Source organism: Dinoponera quadriceps, unplaced genomic scaffold (genome assembly GCF_001313825.1).
Source record: "Dinoponera quadriceps isolate SergipeBrazil2010 unplaced genomic scaffold, ASM131382v1 scaffold120, whole genome shotgun sequence".
Lineage (NCBI taxonomy): Eukaryota > Metazoa > Arthropoda > Insecta > Hymenoptera > Formicidae > Dinoponera > Dinoponera quadriceps.
In genome coordinates, this window is record NW_014554309.1 from 1,242,574 (window position 1) to 1,263,651 (window position 21,078).

General features: G+C 47.2%; 1 protein-coding gene across 2 annotated transcripts in view; it reads right to left on the reverse strand.

The window, feature by feature from the left end:
• LOC106746143 (transcription factor Sox-5) overlaps nt 1-17,174 on the reverse strand; it is a 66,036-nt gene extending 48,862 nt beyond the window's left edge. The window contains exon 1 of one of the 2 annotated variants that reach the window (XM_014622385.1): nt 16,329-17,174. In XM_014622385.1, the coding sequence (XP_014477871.1) occupies nt 16,329-16,345 (17 nt within the window). In that variant the 5' untranslated portion in view covers nt 16,346-17,174. Of the gene's footprint in view, nt 1-2,767; nt 2,828-16,328 lie in introns of those variants that run through there. The other variant, XM_014622395.1, reaches the window with a different exon arrangement.
• Between the last annotated feature and the right edge of the window lie 3,904 nt (nt 17,175-21,078).

The window sequence follows — 21,078 nt, forward strand, 5'->3', positions numbered from 1 at the left end:
GTAACGCGATATTAATTCTGCGGCTGATCGTTACCGTGAATTTTTTTATTTAACACGTAGCTCTGCCAATAATTCTTCTCATAAATTCTTATACGAATTGCCTACAACGGAGTAATGTTGCAATTTTTTCTTTACGAAACTGCATCTTTCTTTCTCTCGCTTCCTGTCTCTATCTTTCTTCCTTTTCCCCTCCACGGTTGTCATAAATCCGTGTGTATGTAGACGCGTATATATGCCAGTGAAATGCCGAACTAATAACGAGTCAGAATTAATAGAGCATTGCATGCCAATTGTCTGAATACTTGGTCGAAGCAGCGCTTTTTAATTTATCCTCGAATCCACTGGGCTCCTTTAACCTAACCTAATTTATTACTTAGTCGGTAAGAACGTCGGTTGAATCGCGGCGTTGAGCATTAGGCAAGTGGTACAACCTTACCGAAGCATGGAAGCACTCGTTGAGACGCCAAATCTCGAAGTATTCACTTCGCTTGATATAAGCGAGTGCATTTGCTTCGCTTTACTCGACCCGTTACTGACACGACGCGACGCGATGTGACGGGTATCGATTACAAGTATCGAAAGACATCGCGCTCGCACGAGCCCATCGGCATGCTAATACGTATACGGCCGTCACTTCGTTTCGATACTCTCAACACGCATTCACACGCGGGATTCGATCTCGACAGTGAAACATGTGAAGAGCGGTCCCAACGATCCGCGGCTCGGAACGTCACGATACAATCACTGAGATATATTCATACTAGAAGAGGCACTGGGCCTCGGAAAGTGAGGCTGACAGAAAGACCAACTTCAGGGCAACCTCTCTTTGTCGTACGCACACGTGTCGCTCTCTTTAGAAAGAGATAAGTAATTCGAAGTTCCTATCTATCTCACGCATGCTTTCCGTCCACAGGCGTTATATTGTAACGCCCCTCTTCCAGTATACTTATATTTTAATAGATAAACGAGAAACACACCGCGAACTGACGATGACGTCACGTGACGTCGAATGTTTTTACAATAATGGATTATCGATCGCAACAATGCCGATCGACATAGTTCGCATATACACACCGGATTTCAAGGAAAGCTTAGTATTTACTAGGCAAAATATCTCACTAGTAATTTATACCATGTTTAAATATTTGTATTCATTACATTGTAATTATTCATTCTTCGATAAATAAATAATTATGCAAAAAGCAGCTAATTTGACAACATGTTGACACCTTGACATTTCATTCCTGAGTCAGCAAAATTAAGAGTTAAGAGGTTAAAAAATGTTGATAACATAATAAAATCTTACATTAATTTGAAATTCAACAATCATTATTAATAAGAATAGAGGAGAATATGAAAAGATATATATTCTACGAGAAGTGATCTAATTCTTGGAGCACTCCCGCACCTATCGCGATAGAAAGATGATTAATTAATTAATTAAGAATTGATATAATTAATCATGTCACTTTAACATTAATGTAATGATTATGTTGTAATATTAATGTGCAATAATTAGTCTATATGTTAAAAGAAATAATACGAACGATATAATAAATTAGAAGAATAATAATATGAATTTATAAGAAACGCGTTAATTAACCCGAATAACTTGCCGTTAATTTCATCCAATCAGGTGCAAATTAGAGACAGCGCAGTGTGCATGCGATTAGAATCTTAAAAAAAAGAACATTGCTTACTTTAACATTTGAGAATACCACATTAAGGGCCTATTCAAGCCTCTCGCATTATTCAAATTACCGCAAAATTGGGAGCGCGCTGATTGGTTGCTGCGCATTGTGCGGGTTTCGAGGCTTCGAGAAACGCAACCGTTGCAATTCAGTTGGGTATGGGACGGTTACGGTGAGTGCAGCTCGGTTCGGTAGGCTGCCCCGTATTTCTCGCGATCTCCCTGGCCGAAGGTGAGTTATGCGGTAGATTTTCGCCGCCGGGAGTGCCGAAAGTGAGCGCGTTCGTCGTGGCGGGCGATCGTCGGTCGCGAACGTCTCGTGAAACCCGTGCCGGGCGGGGGAGTGACGAACGTAAAGTGTCGCACGTTCGTCGCGTTATGGCGGTCAGAAGTCGGCATCGCTGCCCGTTACGAGAAAGCTGAGAGAGGTTCGCGCGCGTTCAGCGTCATCGATGGCGCTGAAAGTAAGTATCGTGTGTCTGCTGTCGCGTTGACACACAGTCCAACATCACAGTATTAATATCAAATTGTCATTCCACAGAGAAGTAAGTATTGTCGGGACGAATTCTCCGAATCCGAATTCTCGGAAACGAAACCGTTACGGGAGAGCCGAGCGTCACTTCGCGCGTTTCGCGCCATATTTGTTACACAGTTCGCGCGGACGAAATTGCTGTGTTCTGCATTTTCGATTCACTGAGGGAAAAATCGGTAAGTACCGACAAATGTTGATTCCTTAGAGAAATAATAGATAACGCGCTGATTAACCTTGGCGTGTCGAGCTGTATGTTTCACACCTACGGATTTAAAACAGACGTAAAGCGACCGATTTTGTCCGAATTCTGGGAAGGGGGAGGGGGGGGGGAGGAAGGCATATCTTCCATCTTCCTGGAATTTCAAGTAAAAACGATGCGTAAAATGCGAAAAGCGAATCGGTTTTAATTCTGCCGAACGGTAAAGAATAATTCCACATGATAAGAAAAAAACTCGGCCCGACGGAAAGGTCCGTTGGAATTCGTAACGAGAGAGAGAGAGAGAGAGAGAGATTGGCAACAAGAGCTCAGAAAAAATTCGCCTTACGTAGTTCAAAGTTCACACTTGACACACACGATCTCGCGTATTATGTTCGAAGATAACGGGTCGACGTCGATAGGACACAGGCTCGCGTTCGTTACCAATGTCGAGATTAATCGACTGGCGTATCCAAGTATTCCCTTGCACTCAACGCGATCTTCATTCATTCAGATGCCAGCTCATTACGTTCGTGAGAGATGAGTAATTACGCAAGCGCATTTTTCTCTTTCCTACTCCCCACGCTCTCTCTCTCTCTCTCTCTCTCACTCACTCACTCACTCACTCTCCTTTTCCCTCGTATCACGGCGATTTCACGTTGCGCGTGTCGCGATTACTACAAATCGACAATAATTTCACGACGGTCTTTCTAGAACTGTGCTTCGATTAAATTTTAGAGCATTAGTACGTTTTGTTATCGCAAAAAATCACCGATAAGGTCAGCAAGTCGATAACTTCATCAAACGCTGACGATGTATTTTAATATTGTGAATTTATGTTACTTGTAACTTACATGATATTTTCCTTCTACAATCGCGATACGTAACGTTACACGGTAACAGTTTAAATCCTCGTGAGACTTGACGATCTCAGATACATTAATAGGCTTAATAGCATCCTAGTTAATCTAACTGTGACTATCATATCGTAAAGTTACGATATTCTAGACGTATATATATTATACGATGTATATAATAGTAAATTCAGTAACGTGTGTCTAAGCACAGTGCTTCGTTTATTGGAAAAGATCGAATATTCCAGTTACATTTACTCTACAGATAAAAGATTATTAATTTTAGCCAATGTTATAATTATATTTAAAATCACGCTTTTTATTGATATGTGTGGGAATGTTCCGAAAATTAGATTACTTTTCGTAGGACATACGTCTCTTTGTATATTCTTCCCTATCCTTAATTTCCCGTAAATAATGTTGAATTTTAACGTTGAATTTTAAATTAACGTAAAACTTTAACCTACATTATTAAAAAATCGAAGGATAATAAAAGATAGTATGTATAAAAAAATAGCTTTAATATGCGCGTTTGCTCATTTGAATAGTGTTATCAAGTATTAATTAAAACGGACAGTAGTATGCACGTTTTTGGCATTGTTAACAATTTTTCTAGATACTTCGTGCACACACGCACACACACACATATTTATACGGAAAATGTATACGATAATACACGCCCGTACATAGCTACGCATAAAAATCTTCTCTTGTCAATCGACTTAGAGATAGAGTCAAGCTTAATTTATTTAATGTGTAGCATACGGCGCTCATTAAGCGAAATAAGAAATATTTTTACGACCATTTTGTGGCTTTTTTCCTGTAGACCGTGGCTAATCGAAACGTCTTTCTACGAGAGACAGCCACGAGAGGACGTTCACACGTGACACACGACCGCGGGTGTAAGCGTGTAAGCTAACGCTTGACTTTCTATTAGTGGCACAATAGGAAACTGGTTTTTTTTAGGGGAGGCGGAGAGAGGGATGTGGCATCTGTTCGGGCTCAAGTAGCAAGTAGGGGTGGCGTTTCAGTGACGGGGTGGGAAAGTTGGCCTGATACCGCGAGCTTCGACTTCCGTCAGCACGCTCGCAAATAGGACGACGGACGAGGAATCTCTTTCAAGTGGTGCAGTGTGAGAAACGGCCTGAGAGATTTCTGGGGGCGAATGAACGCTCACCAGATGGACCGTGGACATATTTTAATTACAACTTTTTTACGATCGCGCCTTCGCCAATAACGACAGTAACAACATTTTTCTGGAATCGTGCACAATACTTGCTGCTTCAGCCCCGATAAATTGAACTTGTTAGTCTGATCTTGAAGATTGGACGCGCTATATAAATTTAATCGAATTCCAAATTATAAATAGCGAGTTTGAAACGAATCGAGTCCGGATAATTAATCGATCGCGGGACTTCTATGTGATCTGATGCGATAACGACATTGGTACACTATCTTCTCGTTATATCGCAAGAATAGGAAGCCGTATTTTATGACCCGAAAGTAGACCGAGAGACCCTTGTCGAATACGTACGTAATGAACCGTGTAATTCTTCAGCACAATGTTAGCGATGCAAAGCCGCGTATGAAAGTGAAAAAGGAAGAAAAATAGAAGTCGAATGTAATTGATCGTCCCGACCCGAGTACTCATTTCTCATTAAGGAAGAACGCACAAAAGAGGGCGGGTCATAATTACGTGGTATATAAAAACTCATTATATCGTCTCCCTGTGAAGGGGGCGACCAGCTCACGGGAAGCATTATAATTAAGTCGTTCAGGCGCTGATTATACGACACGGTGAAGAAAGGAGATATATATACCGGGCTATTGATTAATTTTACACCACTAGTTTCCGAGCTTTGGCGAAAGAGTACAATAGCGATAAAAGATCATTAATACGCTCGCTTTACGTGCTCCCTCTCTCTCTCTCTCTCCCTCTTATTATCTGTTCTCTATACATTTTCGGAAGCTGTCGTAAACGAGATACCACACGAACACAATCGCACTGTACGCGCAGTTTTCGTCATAAAAAGTAACATTGGATTAATATACACGATTCTCGTGTAATATACATGCTGATAGGCCGATGTTCCGTTCGAAGTTTCATCAGCGGAGCTGACATCACTGCGCGGACTTTGTGACATAACATGTTTTGTCACGAGCCAATGGCTGCGTTCAGCAGAGAAAGAAGCTTTGCAAGCTGTTCGTGAAATTCGTGAATCTGAGACTGGTGTATCTTAGATTCGACCAAGATTAAGAAACACACACACACACATTAATCGGATTCACGAATTTCGCAACGATTTTGCAAAGTTGCTTTCTCTGTTGAACGCGGTCAATGGAGAGGAGCGGGGAATATCTCGACGATTTCCCGTTTCGGCGAGGTGTATCGATGACCACCCTTATTTTCGAACGACGACGATCACGGTGACGGAAGAGGGTGTCTCGCGCGAGGCGGAAAGACCTTGGGTGCGCGGTGAGAGAAAGCGCCACGTCGTTAGTATTCTTTATAGGACCACCGTGGGATACGCTCTACATAATGGAGTCCCGGCAGCTTCTTCTTTTGATGCCGCTCCTCGGCCGATCTCTTGTTTATGTATGAGCGGGTGCGGACCGCACCCACCCGCGCGACGCGCAATGCGCGCGGGTGTACCACACGGCCGTCAGCGAGCGGAGTAGCTGTCCCGGGAGTAGTCGAGTCTCCTCGTGCGCGCACTCCTCCCGTTCTTCTTTGCGTCGCGACGCACGACGACAGAGAGAAGCCGCGAGACTAGGCCGGAACACATTCATAGAAACCGACAACGTGACGGCCGCCTCGCGCCACGCTGTAAAAGCAATCTTCCGTCGGTCTCCTTCTTCTTCTCCTCTTCTCTCCTTCTTCTTCCTCTTCTTCTTCTTCTTCTTCCTTCTACCTAGAATACGTTATCAACGGAACCGAGGTGGTCGAGGAGGGCTGTCGTCTCCCGGCCGCGGTTGCTCTAATCCTTCTTACTATTTCCGGAGCTTCTCCTTTCCCGCCGTCTCTCTCTCTCTCTCTCTCTTTCGGCACCGCCTTTCACCGCGAATTTTTTCGTCGCTTCTCTCGCGCGCGCGCTCGCACTTTTATCTACGTGACCGGTGACTTCCGGCTCCTGAAGTATGGTAATATAAAACTCCGCCGCTTGTCTGGTGAGAAACTAAGAAAACGAACTGAAGGAAATATTGATGATGAAGGGGGGTCACAAATTCAGAGCCGGAGAATTTCTCGCCGAAATATATGCCTTCTCTCGTCGTGTGTATCCGAGATAGCCTGCGTGATATAGATTACAATTAATTTCAGGATAAAGAGCGCGGAGTAAGTACCATGCGCAAACACATATCGCCGGACCATTGATTGTTACGCTCACATGATTTGAGACGTCAAAACAACAACGAATTCGTTATCGCGCGATGATTTGACATGCGTACTCGCGAGAATGACAAACATCCGTCTATTCGTACAACGTGTAAATTATGCGTCTTTCTGTTGCAACGAGTTTTATGGTTATCTCATCGCTCGCTGTAGACAGCGGTCTGCAAGATATTTTCAGTTCGACATGCGAGCCATATAAAATTACCAAGCGCGTGCTAATTAGTAGTAACATTAGTTATTTTATAACACTGCGCATTGACAGCGAGGGAATTGTCTGTCTGATATCTGGGTGACGCGGGGAAGTATAAATTTTCGATCGGTGGTTCATCTCGCGGCTCCTATTTTTCCGATCCCGGTGAACGGCCGGCGCAAAACAAAATGCCGGCTCGTATCGCGAGCCAGAGCGAATCAATGAATGAAAGCGAAGTCGGATTATTAGTCCGCGGGCGCGCCGCATCGAGCTGTCGTGATTAATCGTCGTAACTTGATTACGAGAGCGGCGGTGGCGTACTACCGCTGAACTTGGTCCCTGATGAAACGTGGACTCAAAAGAAACGGCCGTTTAATTCGCGACGTTCGCCATCGCTCAATTAAGACTCGCGTATCAGAAAGGCGCGCGCGCACGCTACACGAGAGCGCTATCAATGACTTGCGCGGAGGTGCCAGTAAGAAAAAAAAAGGGAAGGGAGGAAGAAAAAGTGTCCAACGCCGCGCTGATAATGCTCCGTAAATTCCAGCTGACGGGATAAGTTGACCTTTCACCCTCGTGGTTGCCTCTTTCTCTCTGTGCTTTTCTTTCATTTCCGGCCAGACGAAATCTTACCGTTCACTTGTGTACACACAGACCGACGTATATGCCTGCCGCATGCAGTGACTATGATTTTCAACCATACGCACGTGCACACGCGTGTGCGTATGGTGAAAATCGTAGAGATTCTAATAATACAAATGTGTTAAGAGGGAGAAGGAGAGAGAGAGAGACTATTATGCCGGTTTCTCTACATTCTCGTGGATTAACTCTTGCGCAAACAAACGACTCTCACTGAACGCTTACGCAATGAACTGAGATAAGGGTTTCCGAAGATTTATAAATTACTTTCGGTGTAAATGCTCCGGCCGTTGCAGGCTGAATCAATGTGGATCGCAAACGCGCGATCGATCCAGAAGTAACTCCGAGGAGCGACAGATGAGAGAAAGAGAAAAAAACGAAAAAGTGAAGGAGGAGAGAGAGAGAAAGAGAGAATAGGAGATACTGAACAAGGAAGGAGAAAAAGGAAAGACAGAGATAGATAGATATAGAGAGAGAGAGAGAGAGATGGGGGAGGATCTTCTGACCGAGTGTGGGTTTTAAGGAGAAGTGGGGCCATGTGTTCAGTGTCAAGTTCGGACCTTAGCTTCCTCGATCCTCCTCCTTCGCGTTATAACGCGGAGGTTCGTTAGAGAGAGGAAAGGGAGCGCGGTACACGCGGTGCACGTGCACACGCCACGCGTTCCTACGCGGGCGTATGCGTGCACGTTCCTCGCGACGTATCGTCCCGAGAGAGGAACCAGAAGGGAAGACAGATAAACGAGATCGAGGAAGAAAGGGTCGCTCGGAGGGGGGAGAGAGAGGAAAGAGGAGGGAGAGACAAAGGAGGAGGAGGAGAGGAATTTATTCGACGCTCTCTCTGCGCCACGCTGAAGTAGACAAAAGACATAAATAGTCGTCGTCGGGGTTAAATAACCGTAAGAGAAACGGTGTTTGGGGAAACCAGCAAGAAACAGGGACACTTGATAAATTTGTACGCGATACGTGCGCGTATCTCTTCGCAGGGGTTCGAGGAGGAGAAAGAGTCTTGTCAACTTTGATTTTACACGAACAATCGGAAAACGAGTCTCTCTCTCTCTCTCTCTCTCTTATCACACGCTTTTTAGCGCTAAGAATATGACCCGCAACTGCTCGATGTAAATGAGCGACGTGCGTATATCTATCGGAATTCGTTCCGAGCAGGGAGAGAGAGAAAAAGAGAAAGAAAGAGGGGGGGGGGGAGCGCGATAGGGAAAGAGACGGTCGCATGGGAGCCTCGGGAGAAAGAGAGTGCGCGGCGATGGGAACAAAGCACGCAGCATCTGGAACGCGTTAGACTTCTCCGCGACCACGACCGCCCCCGCCGGCTGTCACGTACGCTCGCACACCAGTCCACCGGCGCACATGAGGAAAAGCACGCTTGCTCTCACTCCCTCTTTCTCTCTCTTTCTCAAAAAAGGAACGCAGAGACGCCAAGAAAAAGGGGAAACAGGGGGGGAGGGGGGAGTAGAACGGCCGGCCGGTCGGCCGGGTGCGGAGGAAACGAGAGGGATTCATCGGCCGAAACACACCGAGAGACATACCTACGCGCGCCGGTATCTCGCGGCGGCGAGACTCACCAACCAACCCCGGCGACCTAAAACGAAAACGCGTAACCGGCTCGGCGTACATCGTTTACGAACAAAGCGCGCCGCGAACCTGTGCGCTCGGCAGGCGCTGCACGCGCGATAATGCGACGTCCGGAGTGCTTCGGTTATCTGCCCCCTATTCATCTGTCCCCCCCGATGAATGCGCCGTCGCGCTACGAAACACCGTTCACAATAGGCTTGCACGTTCGCAAGGTGCAACCCCCCGCGTCGCGCGACGAGCTTCCTCGGAGCCTGCTCGGCTTCCGGACGGAAATCAGGAAATGTACCGCACACATACAGAAAAGAAAAATGCTGGGATGAAGGAAACACAATTACTTGTTCTTCAATCTTTTAAATCAAGTTCATCAAATGTTCATCAATTTAACCTTTATCGGACGCTAGCTTTTTATGCGTGATTCTCACTAGGTTGTTGCTGGTTTCGGTAAATATGCGAAAAATTTTCAGCATTATAAGAATAACATTTTTGTTAGAAATTATTTATTTTTTGAAGGAGTATTACAGATATGTGAGTTTCAAATAATTATTTATAAGTTTTTAATGTATGATATTTTTTTAAACAATCTCCAACATGAAGGAATGGTTTTCTGTTGCACGTTTCACAGAAGTATACTGTTGTTTTCTTCCTCCAGGCAACTTACGATTAGAACATACTAAACAGTCATTATGTTTTCCTTTAGCATCAAGTTGGAGGATATGTAGTTTTCCATCTAATCTCTCCTTATTGTCTGTTGTTCATGGCGTTCCATATTGGAAATTTATAAAATTTTCTTTATTCATTTTTGGGCTCAATATATTAAAAAATTGAGTACAAAAGGCAGTAATATATCACTGGAGATGTCAATTGCTCCGTTGCTTATGCTTAACTGACAAGGCAATCGTACCCGCACTTGACATTTAGTTGGGATAAGCTTAAACAAATCTTTTGGTTGTGAGAAATTTGGTTCTTTGAACTGATGGTTTGATTCTCTGAAACCAAACTTTTTTTCATTTTCGTTTCAGAGATCTAAACCTTCGATTCAAAAAACGAAATTTTGATTCTCACAACCGAAACGTTTGTTTGAGGATATTCTAACTAAATTTTGCTTGAGCCAATTAAATGGTTCTTTCAGTGTAGTGGTTTTAAATTTAGATTCTCTTGTCCGGAGAGTAAATATTTTCTAAAAATAAATTCTGACATTCTCAATATTATAAATTTAATACTTGTAATAATTATTTTAACACGTACATAACGTACATTTAACAAATATACAACGATACACCGGTACAAGTAAATGCATACTAATACGAAGGGAATATCACAATCGACCTTGATATGGTCGATCATACTTCTATTTCTAGCAAATATATTAATCAAAAAGTATTGGAGTAGCCGTTTTATCTGAATCAAGTGAATATTACTTGGACGTATTCACGTAGTATTTTCTTCTCGGTGCACGCATGTCGGACTTTCTTGCGTGATTTTAAATTTAACGAAAGAGATCGCGAAATGTCGGAATAGATTTCTTCTCGGAATTAATCCGTTCTAACGCGCATTTTTTCGCGATTCCTCGGATTGCGGTGGCGAGTGAAACGAGAGGACGGACGACGAAACTTCCGCGAGCTCCTTCGGATCTTTCCTTTTTTTTACCGGTGAGCGCAGGCTCACGATCTCGACGAAACAACCCGGTATCTGCGACCGACCTTTCTTACACGTGTCTCTCCACTCGAACCCGCCGACGGATTAGCGGTGTAGTATCGCACGGGATGTAACGTGTTGCGCATTATTATACGTTACGGGTCCACTTATACCGTCTAGTAATTCCCCGGTGCAACGGGCTACCGCAGTTAGCAGCGGTAAAATCGCGAGAGACGGTAATGAACGCGGTGGCGCTAGCATTCACTTTAGCGCTACGGCAACATTCCGCGAAGTGGACGTTGTGCCATATCGTAATGACCGCAGGTATGCGATTGCATCTTTATCCGCTCGATGCTTATTCAAAGGAGTTCACCGCCGTCCGGCCACTCGTTCTCAGACCTTGAAGAGGATCTTATCACCGAGTATCACATAGTTAATATAAACAGGCATATATATCATTGTATTATTATGATGAAAGAAGATAATTTATCGTCGCGTTTACTCTCGCGTTTGGGTTTTGCAATCCCGCGGTTCTGGTTGCAACGATTCCGCAAACGCGGAGAACGCGAGACGGAAAAACGAATGAGATTATCGTAAATCACCAGGACGAAGTGACATTTAAATGCCGGATAACAATGGACCCACTGACAGACCGCCGCATTCTCATCCGTGTATTTGCGTAAATGAATCACCCGAAGGAATACGGTACTTCGTTGAGAAATTATATCGCCGCTACTTTCGCACGTAAAACCAGTACGAAGTAATAACTGTGAAATGAAAAACCGGGCGGAGTAAAGTAATCTCCACTAATTAAACTTACGATTAACGCAACATTATAAGAGCGCTTCGCGATTGAAAAATCCCGAGATGGTTGTTAAGGTCAAACATCCAGCTCGCTTATCGCGCGCTGTTATCCGTTAGTCAATTCGTAGCGAGTATGTCCGGAAGGGGAATGTTAGATGCTCGCAATATTTCTGTAATCGGCACGCGATATATTAATTACGTGCATGGTTACTCATTAATAATCCATAATCGCTGAGCGATCTCTGATTCTCGCCTCGTTCTGTTTATCCGTACTCGTCGCAAACGTGTCATTAGCCACGAGCTTTATCGCCGATTAAAGGTGCGTTCCCCGCTTGGATGATGAAACGCGAGAACTTTTGAGATTTCCGGTCGTCTTGGATTTTCACGAGTGCTCTCCGACGGTGAGCGCCACGCAGAAATGCCAAAACGCTTGGTCCGCCCGGTCGAAGAGGAAATTCGCGCGAGCGATTCCAAGGAGAAAGCGCTCGTATTTGTTTCAGATTATCTTTCTAATGGTTTGTCGATGTCGACCTTGACCTTGTTGCGCATGCGATCACGCTGACGAGCGGGGGATTTCTTTTCTCCCTGCAATACGTGAACTTTCACATCCATGCCATTTGTCAGATCGGTCAATGTCAAATTAACCGAAAAAGTGCTTGCGAAAACGAAAGTACGGCGAAGCGAGGTCAATTTGTATATTCGATCTCGTTGGTAAAAGCTCAAAGATATCGCAGCGCGCAGCCATTGACAGAACGATCGTAAGGCAAAAAGATGGAATTAATGCGACAACGAGCGAACCGAATGCGCTTCGACTGAAGGAAATGAATTTCTGATTTTTATGGACTAAATTCTGGTTATAAGAATTCGAAATTCTGTTTTCCTCAACAACCAAAACGCTCGTTTGACTCGTTAACATTGTCGCGTTAACTCGGCCGATCTTTTTTCTCCATGTGGGCAATTAAAATGTTTAGCTATGCAATTCGACGTACAATTTGCAGCCATTGCGAGGCGTCAATTTGCAACTGTGTAATGTTCAGCATGGCATTGAACGCACATCGAAAAATGAGCTCTATTGGATCTGAAAATGGACAATCAAACACGTTTTGACTGAAAGAAACAGAATTTCTGGTTATAAGAACCAAATTTGGCTCATGAGAACTAGAATTTTCGTTTCCTTGAATAAAAATGCGTTTAATCGTCCATTGTCAGGTGGATCTAAAGCAAATTCATTTTTCCAGTGTGCGATTTGAAAATTCGCAGTCTTCACTTTCACGGTGTCACTGTGTTTCGGCGAGCGTACGAGGGAAAAATATTGCACATAGTAAAAAACGTTGTGTTAAAAACGGCCCGCCCGAAATTTTCGAGTTACTTTAACACGGGGAATATGTTAAAAAATACACAAATACATGTTAAATTAACATATTCACCTTGTTAACATATTACTTTTTAACATATTCACCTTGTTAAAGTAACGCAGATATCTCAGTGGGCCGTTTTTAACACGAAATTTTTCACCGTTGAATCAACTTGACAGTGAACGAGCCAAACGCCCTTTTCATTGAGATAAGCCTGAGTTTCGGATTCTTACAACCGAATTTGTCTTACAAGAATCAGAAATGCCGTTTCCATCACTGAAAACACGTTCGGTTCACGGTGTCGCGTTAACTCAGCCACCAGTCCGTTTCTCTCCGTGTGCGTTGCAGCGAGTAAGCCGACCCGTTCGCATTTGGGAGCCCCGAAGCAGTACACCTTCCAGTCGTTTATCGTCGGGGTTTTTATCGGTATACCGTTTATGCCGTTGTGTAGATCGCGCGACACGTTGGCTACTCGCATTTTTGCCGATAGCGCTCGCACCACGCGCTGGAACCACCGGATTGTATCTCTCTCTCTCTCTCTCTTTTTCGCGAGCGAGCCGTGCTCGACCGTCCCGTGTTTTGACACTTTAGAACTCGTGCTTTGTCTCGCGCGCGGCCGCTAAGACGCAGTTAGTGACGCAATCAAAGCGAGCAGTATGTCTCCATTGTCGAGTTTATACACGCGCTCCCGAATTCATTTGTAGCGAGAGGTGTCACGCGCAATTATAGGGTTGTCTACATATATCAGCCGAGGTCGTGCCGGTATTTCGAATCGCGGCGCGCTCAACGCGCGGCCCACGTTGGGCAACCAGATTTATGCCCGTGGAGCAATTGGCTTCAATAAAACACCGCGATAGATATTGCTCGCTCGCGTTATCACGGCGGACAATATCGCGTCGCGCGATATAATGCGGCCCCCGTCGTGCATTCGGTTTATAGGGGGATGTAACTTTAGCCCGCGAGGAAGCTGCGAGAATCTGAAATAATTTATCGCGCCGGCGAGACGCGTACGCGAACGGTCCGATCGACGTCCGAGAGCTCGTTGCACATTTTCCCAGTCGCACGAAGAGCACACTGCACATCTATGTCTCAATTATCCCTCACTTTCTCTCTCTCTCTCTCTCTCTCTCCGGGGGCAGGAAATTTTCTGTGAGGGTTCGAAGAGGCCGCGGGTGTCTTCTCCGAAGTTGGCGAAATGAGATATCTGCGCGGCCGTTAACTGCACACTGCGGACACTCCCGGGATATCTCACATTAGATATCAATTACGCGTTTTAATTCGCCCCTCCCTCCTCCCCGTCGCGCGCATTTACTCGGCTTTCGTTCAGTTTTTTTCTTTTTTTTTTTTTTCAGCGACCGATCCACCGCTGCTATCGGTTAATTTAAGTGGCCTCGGTGGCCAAAGCGTTAAAAGGTCGATCGTATCTGCCAAATGCTGTAATTCATAATTCCGCCCGTAAAATCGCTCGCTTTTTCAAATCGAAGCGCGGGACTACGCCGGCCGCGTTCCGCCGCTGGAAAATAAAGCGAATGCCCGGAGAGCGCGCGGCGGGTATTCGTGCGTTAATTCGATATCGCCGTCTCTCGATTCCGTATCGCCGTCCGGCGATACCGCGCCTCTTGTTACGCAAATGCGCGTGGCTGGCGGCGTCGATGCCGCGCCGGGACGCGAATCCTTCGGGAATCCGTGCGCTCGCTCGCTTGTTACGCACACCGGCCCGCGATAATTCGATATTTTTGGCGCGTGAAAACTCGGCAACCCGACGCGTAATTCGTGCTCGAGGGGGAGGGGTTGTTGCTTTGGCCGGTTACGGTTAACGAGCTATTGTACACGCGGAAGTTCGCGCCTCGGAGATAAGTGATTGACGAGACTCGCCCGTATCGAAACAAGATCTTCGCTTCGACGCTCCACCGCGGGATAACAAACAAATTTCCCGCGATGAGGCAACATGCGCCAGGCCAATTATACAATTCGCTCTTCACGTCTCGCGGTATCGCGTGAGGTTACCATTCGCCGTATGCATCCCGTAGATCGAGGTGTCTTTCGCGGAGAACGCTTGTTCCTCGCGACAACCCGATTCCGACCCGATCGGCAAAAATTGTCAGCCGCTTCTTTCAGAGATTTGCATGATATGGAAAGAGGTACGTCATGTGTTTTAATTCGATCGAGTCGAGAGCATCGAGCGGCCGTTTTTCCTCGCGTAGGGCGCGCCAAGGAGAAAGGAAGGAGTGCGCGTCGCGAGCTTTCGAAGGGGGGTCTCGTAAGATATTCCGCGATAGGGGGAAGCTAGCCGAGAGAGAGGGAGAGAGAGAGAGAGAGAGAGAAAGTAGACGGAACCCTATAGCGAAGTACGCTTACAGGGGGACAACGGGGAGGTCACTGGGTCAGATGCGTACAAAGCACGCTCCCTCTCTCTCAACCCTCGTTCGTTACATCTCTCCTCTCTCTCTCTTTCCGCTTCTCTCTCGTCGATCTCCCGAAACGACTCTCTTTCTCCTTCGCGCACCGAACACATGGCCCCGCGTGTGCACGCCCGTACGCTGCCGAGCGTCGCGCTCACGCACGCACGCACGATCTAGCACGTACGTCTACACACACCACGTAGCTCAACACGCATAGCCGCGTTACTCACACGCTCCAGTCACTCTCGCGCGCGCTATCACGCCGGCAGTCGCCTATCACGGTATACAATGTCACGACGTGACTCCAATTACACGCGGACTCTCTTATAAGCGTGAACGCTGCAACTCGCGTAAGCGTAATTCCATGTTTCGAGTCGGGCGTTGAGACTCGCATAATGCCAGATCGATCCTGACGCTGGGGTCGCACGACCCGGTCGTGCGACTGGAGGAGGAGATTGAAATTACACGGTTAATTAAATTTGCCTCTTAACGCGATTCACCCCCCTTAGAGATTATATTTTTGCTGTACGGAAGAAGAAGAAGGAAAATTCGGTGAATCTTTTTCGTACAGAGCAGCGTAGATACGTGCTAATATAATGATCGGGGGAGATTCACATTTCCATCCTCGACATCCTCCGCGTCTCTCGGTGAAATTAACCCGTTCGAGGAGAGAAACGATTTATCTCGAGGTGGGAGGGTTTTTCTCTCCGCAAAGTACATACTCCGCCTTCCCACTTCCGCCTCTTCCAGAGAATACATTGACCGCGAATAATCGTCGCGCGGGACGCTTTTGCGCGCTCGTTCGCGCGTGTCAGTTCCAGAGCCCTACATGTTACAAGTTAGGAAAACGAGAGAGAGGTTAAGCAAGATCAGCTCTACAAGCCGACAATTAGGTTGATGGTATGGACGTTGGTTTGCGTGCGATCGCAATCAATCGCGGCTGCATCGCGATGCAGCTCCGCCGCCGCTTCCAGCCAGCTCTCTCCGCGGCGCGCCTTCGCGAAACCACGTGTTCTCTCTCTCTCCGCAGGCACGCGAGCTCAGTTCACTCACCTGCCAAGCGTGCTCATATCATCCTGGCCGCGCGCTGGTAGCCTGGACTACCCCCGTTGCCGACGACGTAACACTTGTCACGTATCAAAGAAAACGCACTTCCGCACAATGAGCAAAACCGTCACTGACCGAGCGGTGTGATCGACAGCTACGGGCGCAACGACGACGTGTATGTGTGTGTGTGTGTGTGTGTGTGTGCCCGTCCTATCGTGCAATTTGAACCGGGTCTTTCTCCCTCGGCGCTCTCTCTTTCTTTTCTCTCTCCCTTTCTCTCTCTCTTTCTCTCGGTGGTAGCTCACAATTCTGGCGGCTCACATTTGGGAGACGTCGCTTAGCGTGACAGCGGACGGACGGACGACGGTTCTTGCACGACCAGAGCCGCGGTTCACCAAAGCCGAGTAGCACCAGGTTCCTCGCGCTACCTCATGGTCCGCTCCGGGTCGCCGACGGTACCGGTAAACGCGCACTTCAACACCAATCGCGGGCAAACGGTGCACGCGCGCGCGCGCGCCAGCTACCTGGCCGCTGATTCGCGCGGATAACAGCCGTGACTCGTATCTCGGGATACTCGCGACGTGACGCTCTGCTTCGCGTACCACTGCCGCGAGCTACGAAGCGCTCTGCGGCACGACGGAGGAGAGGCGCTCGGCAGCCTCGCGGCGCGTCAGTGGGACCGCGTCAGTGGGGACGAGAAGGAGGCGCACGGAGGCTACTCCGGCACAGCGCGGCGAAGCGAGAGAGAGAGAGAAAGAAAGAGACACACAGAGAGCGGGATCGAAGAAGTGGTAGAGAGAAAGAGATACGGCGAATGTGGAAGAGGGAGCGAGGTAACGCGCGAACGTGAGTGCGGTGGGAAGCCCCCTCCCCCCCCTCCGAGAGAGAGAACGGCGAGCATACAATGGAAATAATCACCGCGTCTCGAAGCGTCGGCTGACTGACTGAAGCCCCCGAGGACCGACCGGGATGAGATTCGGAAGGCGCTGCCTGCTGCTGGCGGCGGCGGCGGCCGGCGCCCGCGCGCCGCATCGCTCTCTCGCGCCCCGCTACTGTTCTGCCGTCTTACTCGCACCCTTTCTCGCCCCCTCTCGCTCCGACTCGCTTCCCCTCTCTCTCTTTTGCTTTTGTTACCGAAGCGCTCCTTCTCCCTCGCTCCCACCAAGCAGCTGCTCGATCGAACCTTCTCGCTCCCTCCTCTTGTTCCCTATCACTCTTGTTCTCGTGTGCTCGCGCTCTCTGTCCGTTCCTCTCTCTCTCTCTCTCTTTCGCTCGCGCGACCTCTCCCTCGCACCGCCGCGCCGTAGAGGCGCCTCTCGTCGCGTTTGTACACCGCGGCGACTTCAGCCACACATTCCACGCCCCTTTTGGGGGCCTGGTTCCCGCCTCCTTTCTCCGACACCCACGCCGAAGCCAGCTTCGCCTGCCACCGCTACCGCGCTACCACCACCACTACTGTGCCCCGTTGCTGCTGCCGCCACCACCACCACCTCCGCCACCACCGCCGTCACTACCACACAACCACTGCCGCCACCGGCTCCCAGCGTTGTCCCCGTCGATGTCCTCGTCTACGTCCTCAGCATCTTTGTCGACGTCGCCGCGTGCACGGTGACGGTGTCGGGTCGTAACTTGCTCGCCTGTGTGCGCGTGGTTGTTGGGAACTTATCAGTGCACCTGCACTCGCCTCTTTTCTCTGGCCCGCCGCTGTTGTAAAGCATTGCCAACTTGTAGCCGGGTATAGCAGTAAGCGGATGACCCAGCAACGGCGCGTCACAGCACCCACCCTCGCTCCCCTTGTCCACCCTTACCGATATCATAGCTCAATGAGAGGAGCGAATGGGCGGAGAACGAGATTAACGCGTCACGTGGCGGAGAAGAATGTCGCGGTACACCGACGCAACATGCCGTATTGACGAGCGGAACTCGGAGACGGATGTGTATCGGAGATCGCGCCGTAAAAGGACCGCCGAATTGCGTCCGGAGCGGGGGGAGGGGGTTCGTCGATGTATCGCTACGTAACAACGTTCGTCTCGAGCGGAGAGAGCGACACTCTCAGTCAAAGCGACTTTTATCGGCGAGCGTCTGAATCGTATCTTTTGCAGCTTTCCAGCTTCGCGAATCCATCTGCGACGTAGCAAAAAAAAAACATAATAGCCTTAACATTTAAGTTACTAGGTTTACCACGATTTTCCACCGTACGCGCAGACACGTGTGTCACTAGGCGTTAAGGATATCGCGCCGATCTCTGCGCGTTCCTCCGATCTCTGTGTAATTTGACGAATGATAGGAGAATGCTGAAATATCGCTCATTATTGGTAAATTAAAAAATACTATTAAGGGGGTGCCATACTCTTGAAAACTTTACCGACAGAATTTGAGTCTTTTCTATAAAGTTTACGTCGCTTATTGGTTACACAGAATTACAAATGCTTTTACATAACGGAAGTACACGCGAAAATGAATTGGAGCATTTTTCAATATATGATGAAAACGATTATAAATTTCAAAGCTGAAATCTCGACCTGTTAAGTAAACATTTACTTAAAATAAAAATTTTGCAATTTATATATATCGTATAGTGTATTTGCTCCAATGAGGAAAATTTCGAGGAACATTTCTGTACTTTTCCGTATCTTAGAAATTGAACATTGCCGTACCTTTACAGTTGAACATAAAAGCCTAAAAAGATTGCACAAGAAGTTTGCAGAAAAACTTTTATCTTAGATTTTCCGTTAGACATGGTAAAGTAGAGTAACGCATATTCATCTTATTCACATTTATATCACATTAATATTCACGTAAGACTTATAAGAAATTATTACGAAAAAAAGTAGCGTGATCGTGTCAGCGTTTATGTAACATAATATTTTGAAAATCTACGTTATCAAGTTTGTCATCAACTTCGGCGTTTTTTTAAACGTCAAGCCCCACACGGAGAAAATATTGTGTTCAAATTACCACGAAATTTTGCAATGTTGGGCCATATCGGAATTATGATCGGCATTATGAGATGTACTGTAATCTTTAGTGATGTATATCACATGTACACACATTATATAATATAGATTACAACACATATAATCATTTCGCTAATAATTCCGATATAAACCAGTATTGCAAGCTTTTGCATAATAACTTTTGTCATAATATTTTTTTCCGTATGAAGGACACGTGTGACAACGAAACGTCGGGCGTGCGCGACGCGGACCCTGTCGCGGGAATCACCGAACCCGTCGTAATCGCTATAGAGCGTCAACGTGGGTGGTTTCAGGTGGTTCGCTGCGCGCATTGTGTATTGTTGAGTTCGGAGGCGGTGGCGGCGGTACAACCCCCTGCCGAGCTGGCGCTTACGCTTCGGAGACCGGCTCGTGGTGGTGGTGAGAATCGACCAATGGGGCGCGAGGCACACCCGCGCAAATCACAATGCTCATTGTTATCGCCGGTCTGTCCGCCCACATCCCCGTGCTGTTTCTTCCACTACGGGCCGGCGGTAGCTGCCGCAGCTCTTGTCCAGGTAGAAATCTCCGAGTCGTCCCGAACCAGGGCGAATCGGGCGCGGCTCACCCGCCCTTGTACGGCATTGTTGCAGATGCCGCATCGAGAGTCGCTATACTAAAAAATAAGTTCCATTGGCTTTGCCTGATAATGGGCGAGCAAATGTGTTTTGGAAGCCGAATTTCTTGTTAGAAGAACCGAAATTAGTTCTGAGGATTAGAAATTTTATTTCTTTCAACTAGGACGCGTTTGGCTGTCCGTTTGGTTGTCAGGTAGATCCAACCAAGCTCAATTTCTAATGTAACGCGCCATGAGGACGCGTCGCGTGTGTCTATCATTATCGAACGGGCGGATATTGCACATGGACGGCGGTTTTTTGATCTCCGCCGCGAGGAGGATTCAAATTTCAATTCATGACATTGTCATTTCATGACAAATCTCATTCAGCATTTACGTCTCGCCTACGCGCAAATTGCGCAAAACACGCGAATCGTTTTGTCGCGTACCACCGAAACTCGTGAGATGCTGAATGAGTCGCCTCGATTTATCGACTCGGCTATCGGTAAATGTGGATAACCAATTTGCATGATACTCGTCGAGTAAGTTGTGGTATCTGAACTACCGTCAGGATGGCTGCTGCGCATATCGCTTAGATATGTCAATGTATTTCTCCTCTTGGTCTAATCTCAGAGATATCTATCTTGCTAAATATTCATTATCGTATTATATGTATATCCGACACCTCCGGTATATAGCCAAAGTTCATAACTCTTACTATCTTGGTTACGGTTAAGATTGTAATTACGAGTATCGCGCGTAGCACTTTGATGATAATAAATTGAAAATTAAACGAGACGTCGGGGAATCTCGGACGTTGTTCTTGTGACCGGTTCTCCTTGCTCTTTATTGTTTTCTCGATCGAACGAGCCATCGATCTTTTTCATTCACCGGCGTATTAAGCAATTTATACACGCAGCTCGATCGTATTTCTAAAGAACAGGGTAGCAACCCCGGACTATTCTTCACAGAGAGAAACATACGAGATCGACATCTCTCTCGTGTTCTCGCCATGTCACCCTCGTTCCTCCGTGCCCCAACGCACCCTTAACTTGAGCCTCTTATCATCCCCGAGCGCACTTCGCCGCGTAATTCGTCCGCCGCGCCCTGCCCGACCCTTTCCGCGTTAAACCGCAAATCGATGTTCTTTTCCTCTCAATTAAGATTGATCGCAGCTCAACGTTAATTTGTGCATCCTCCTCGC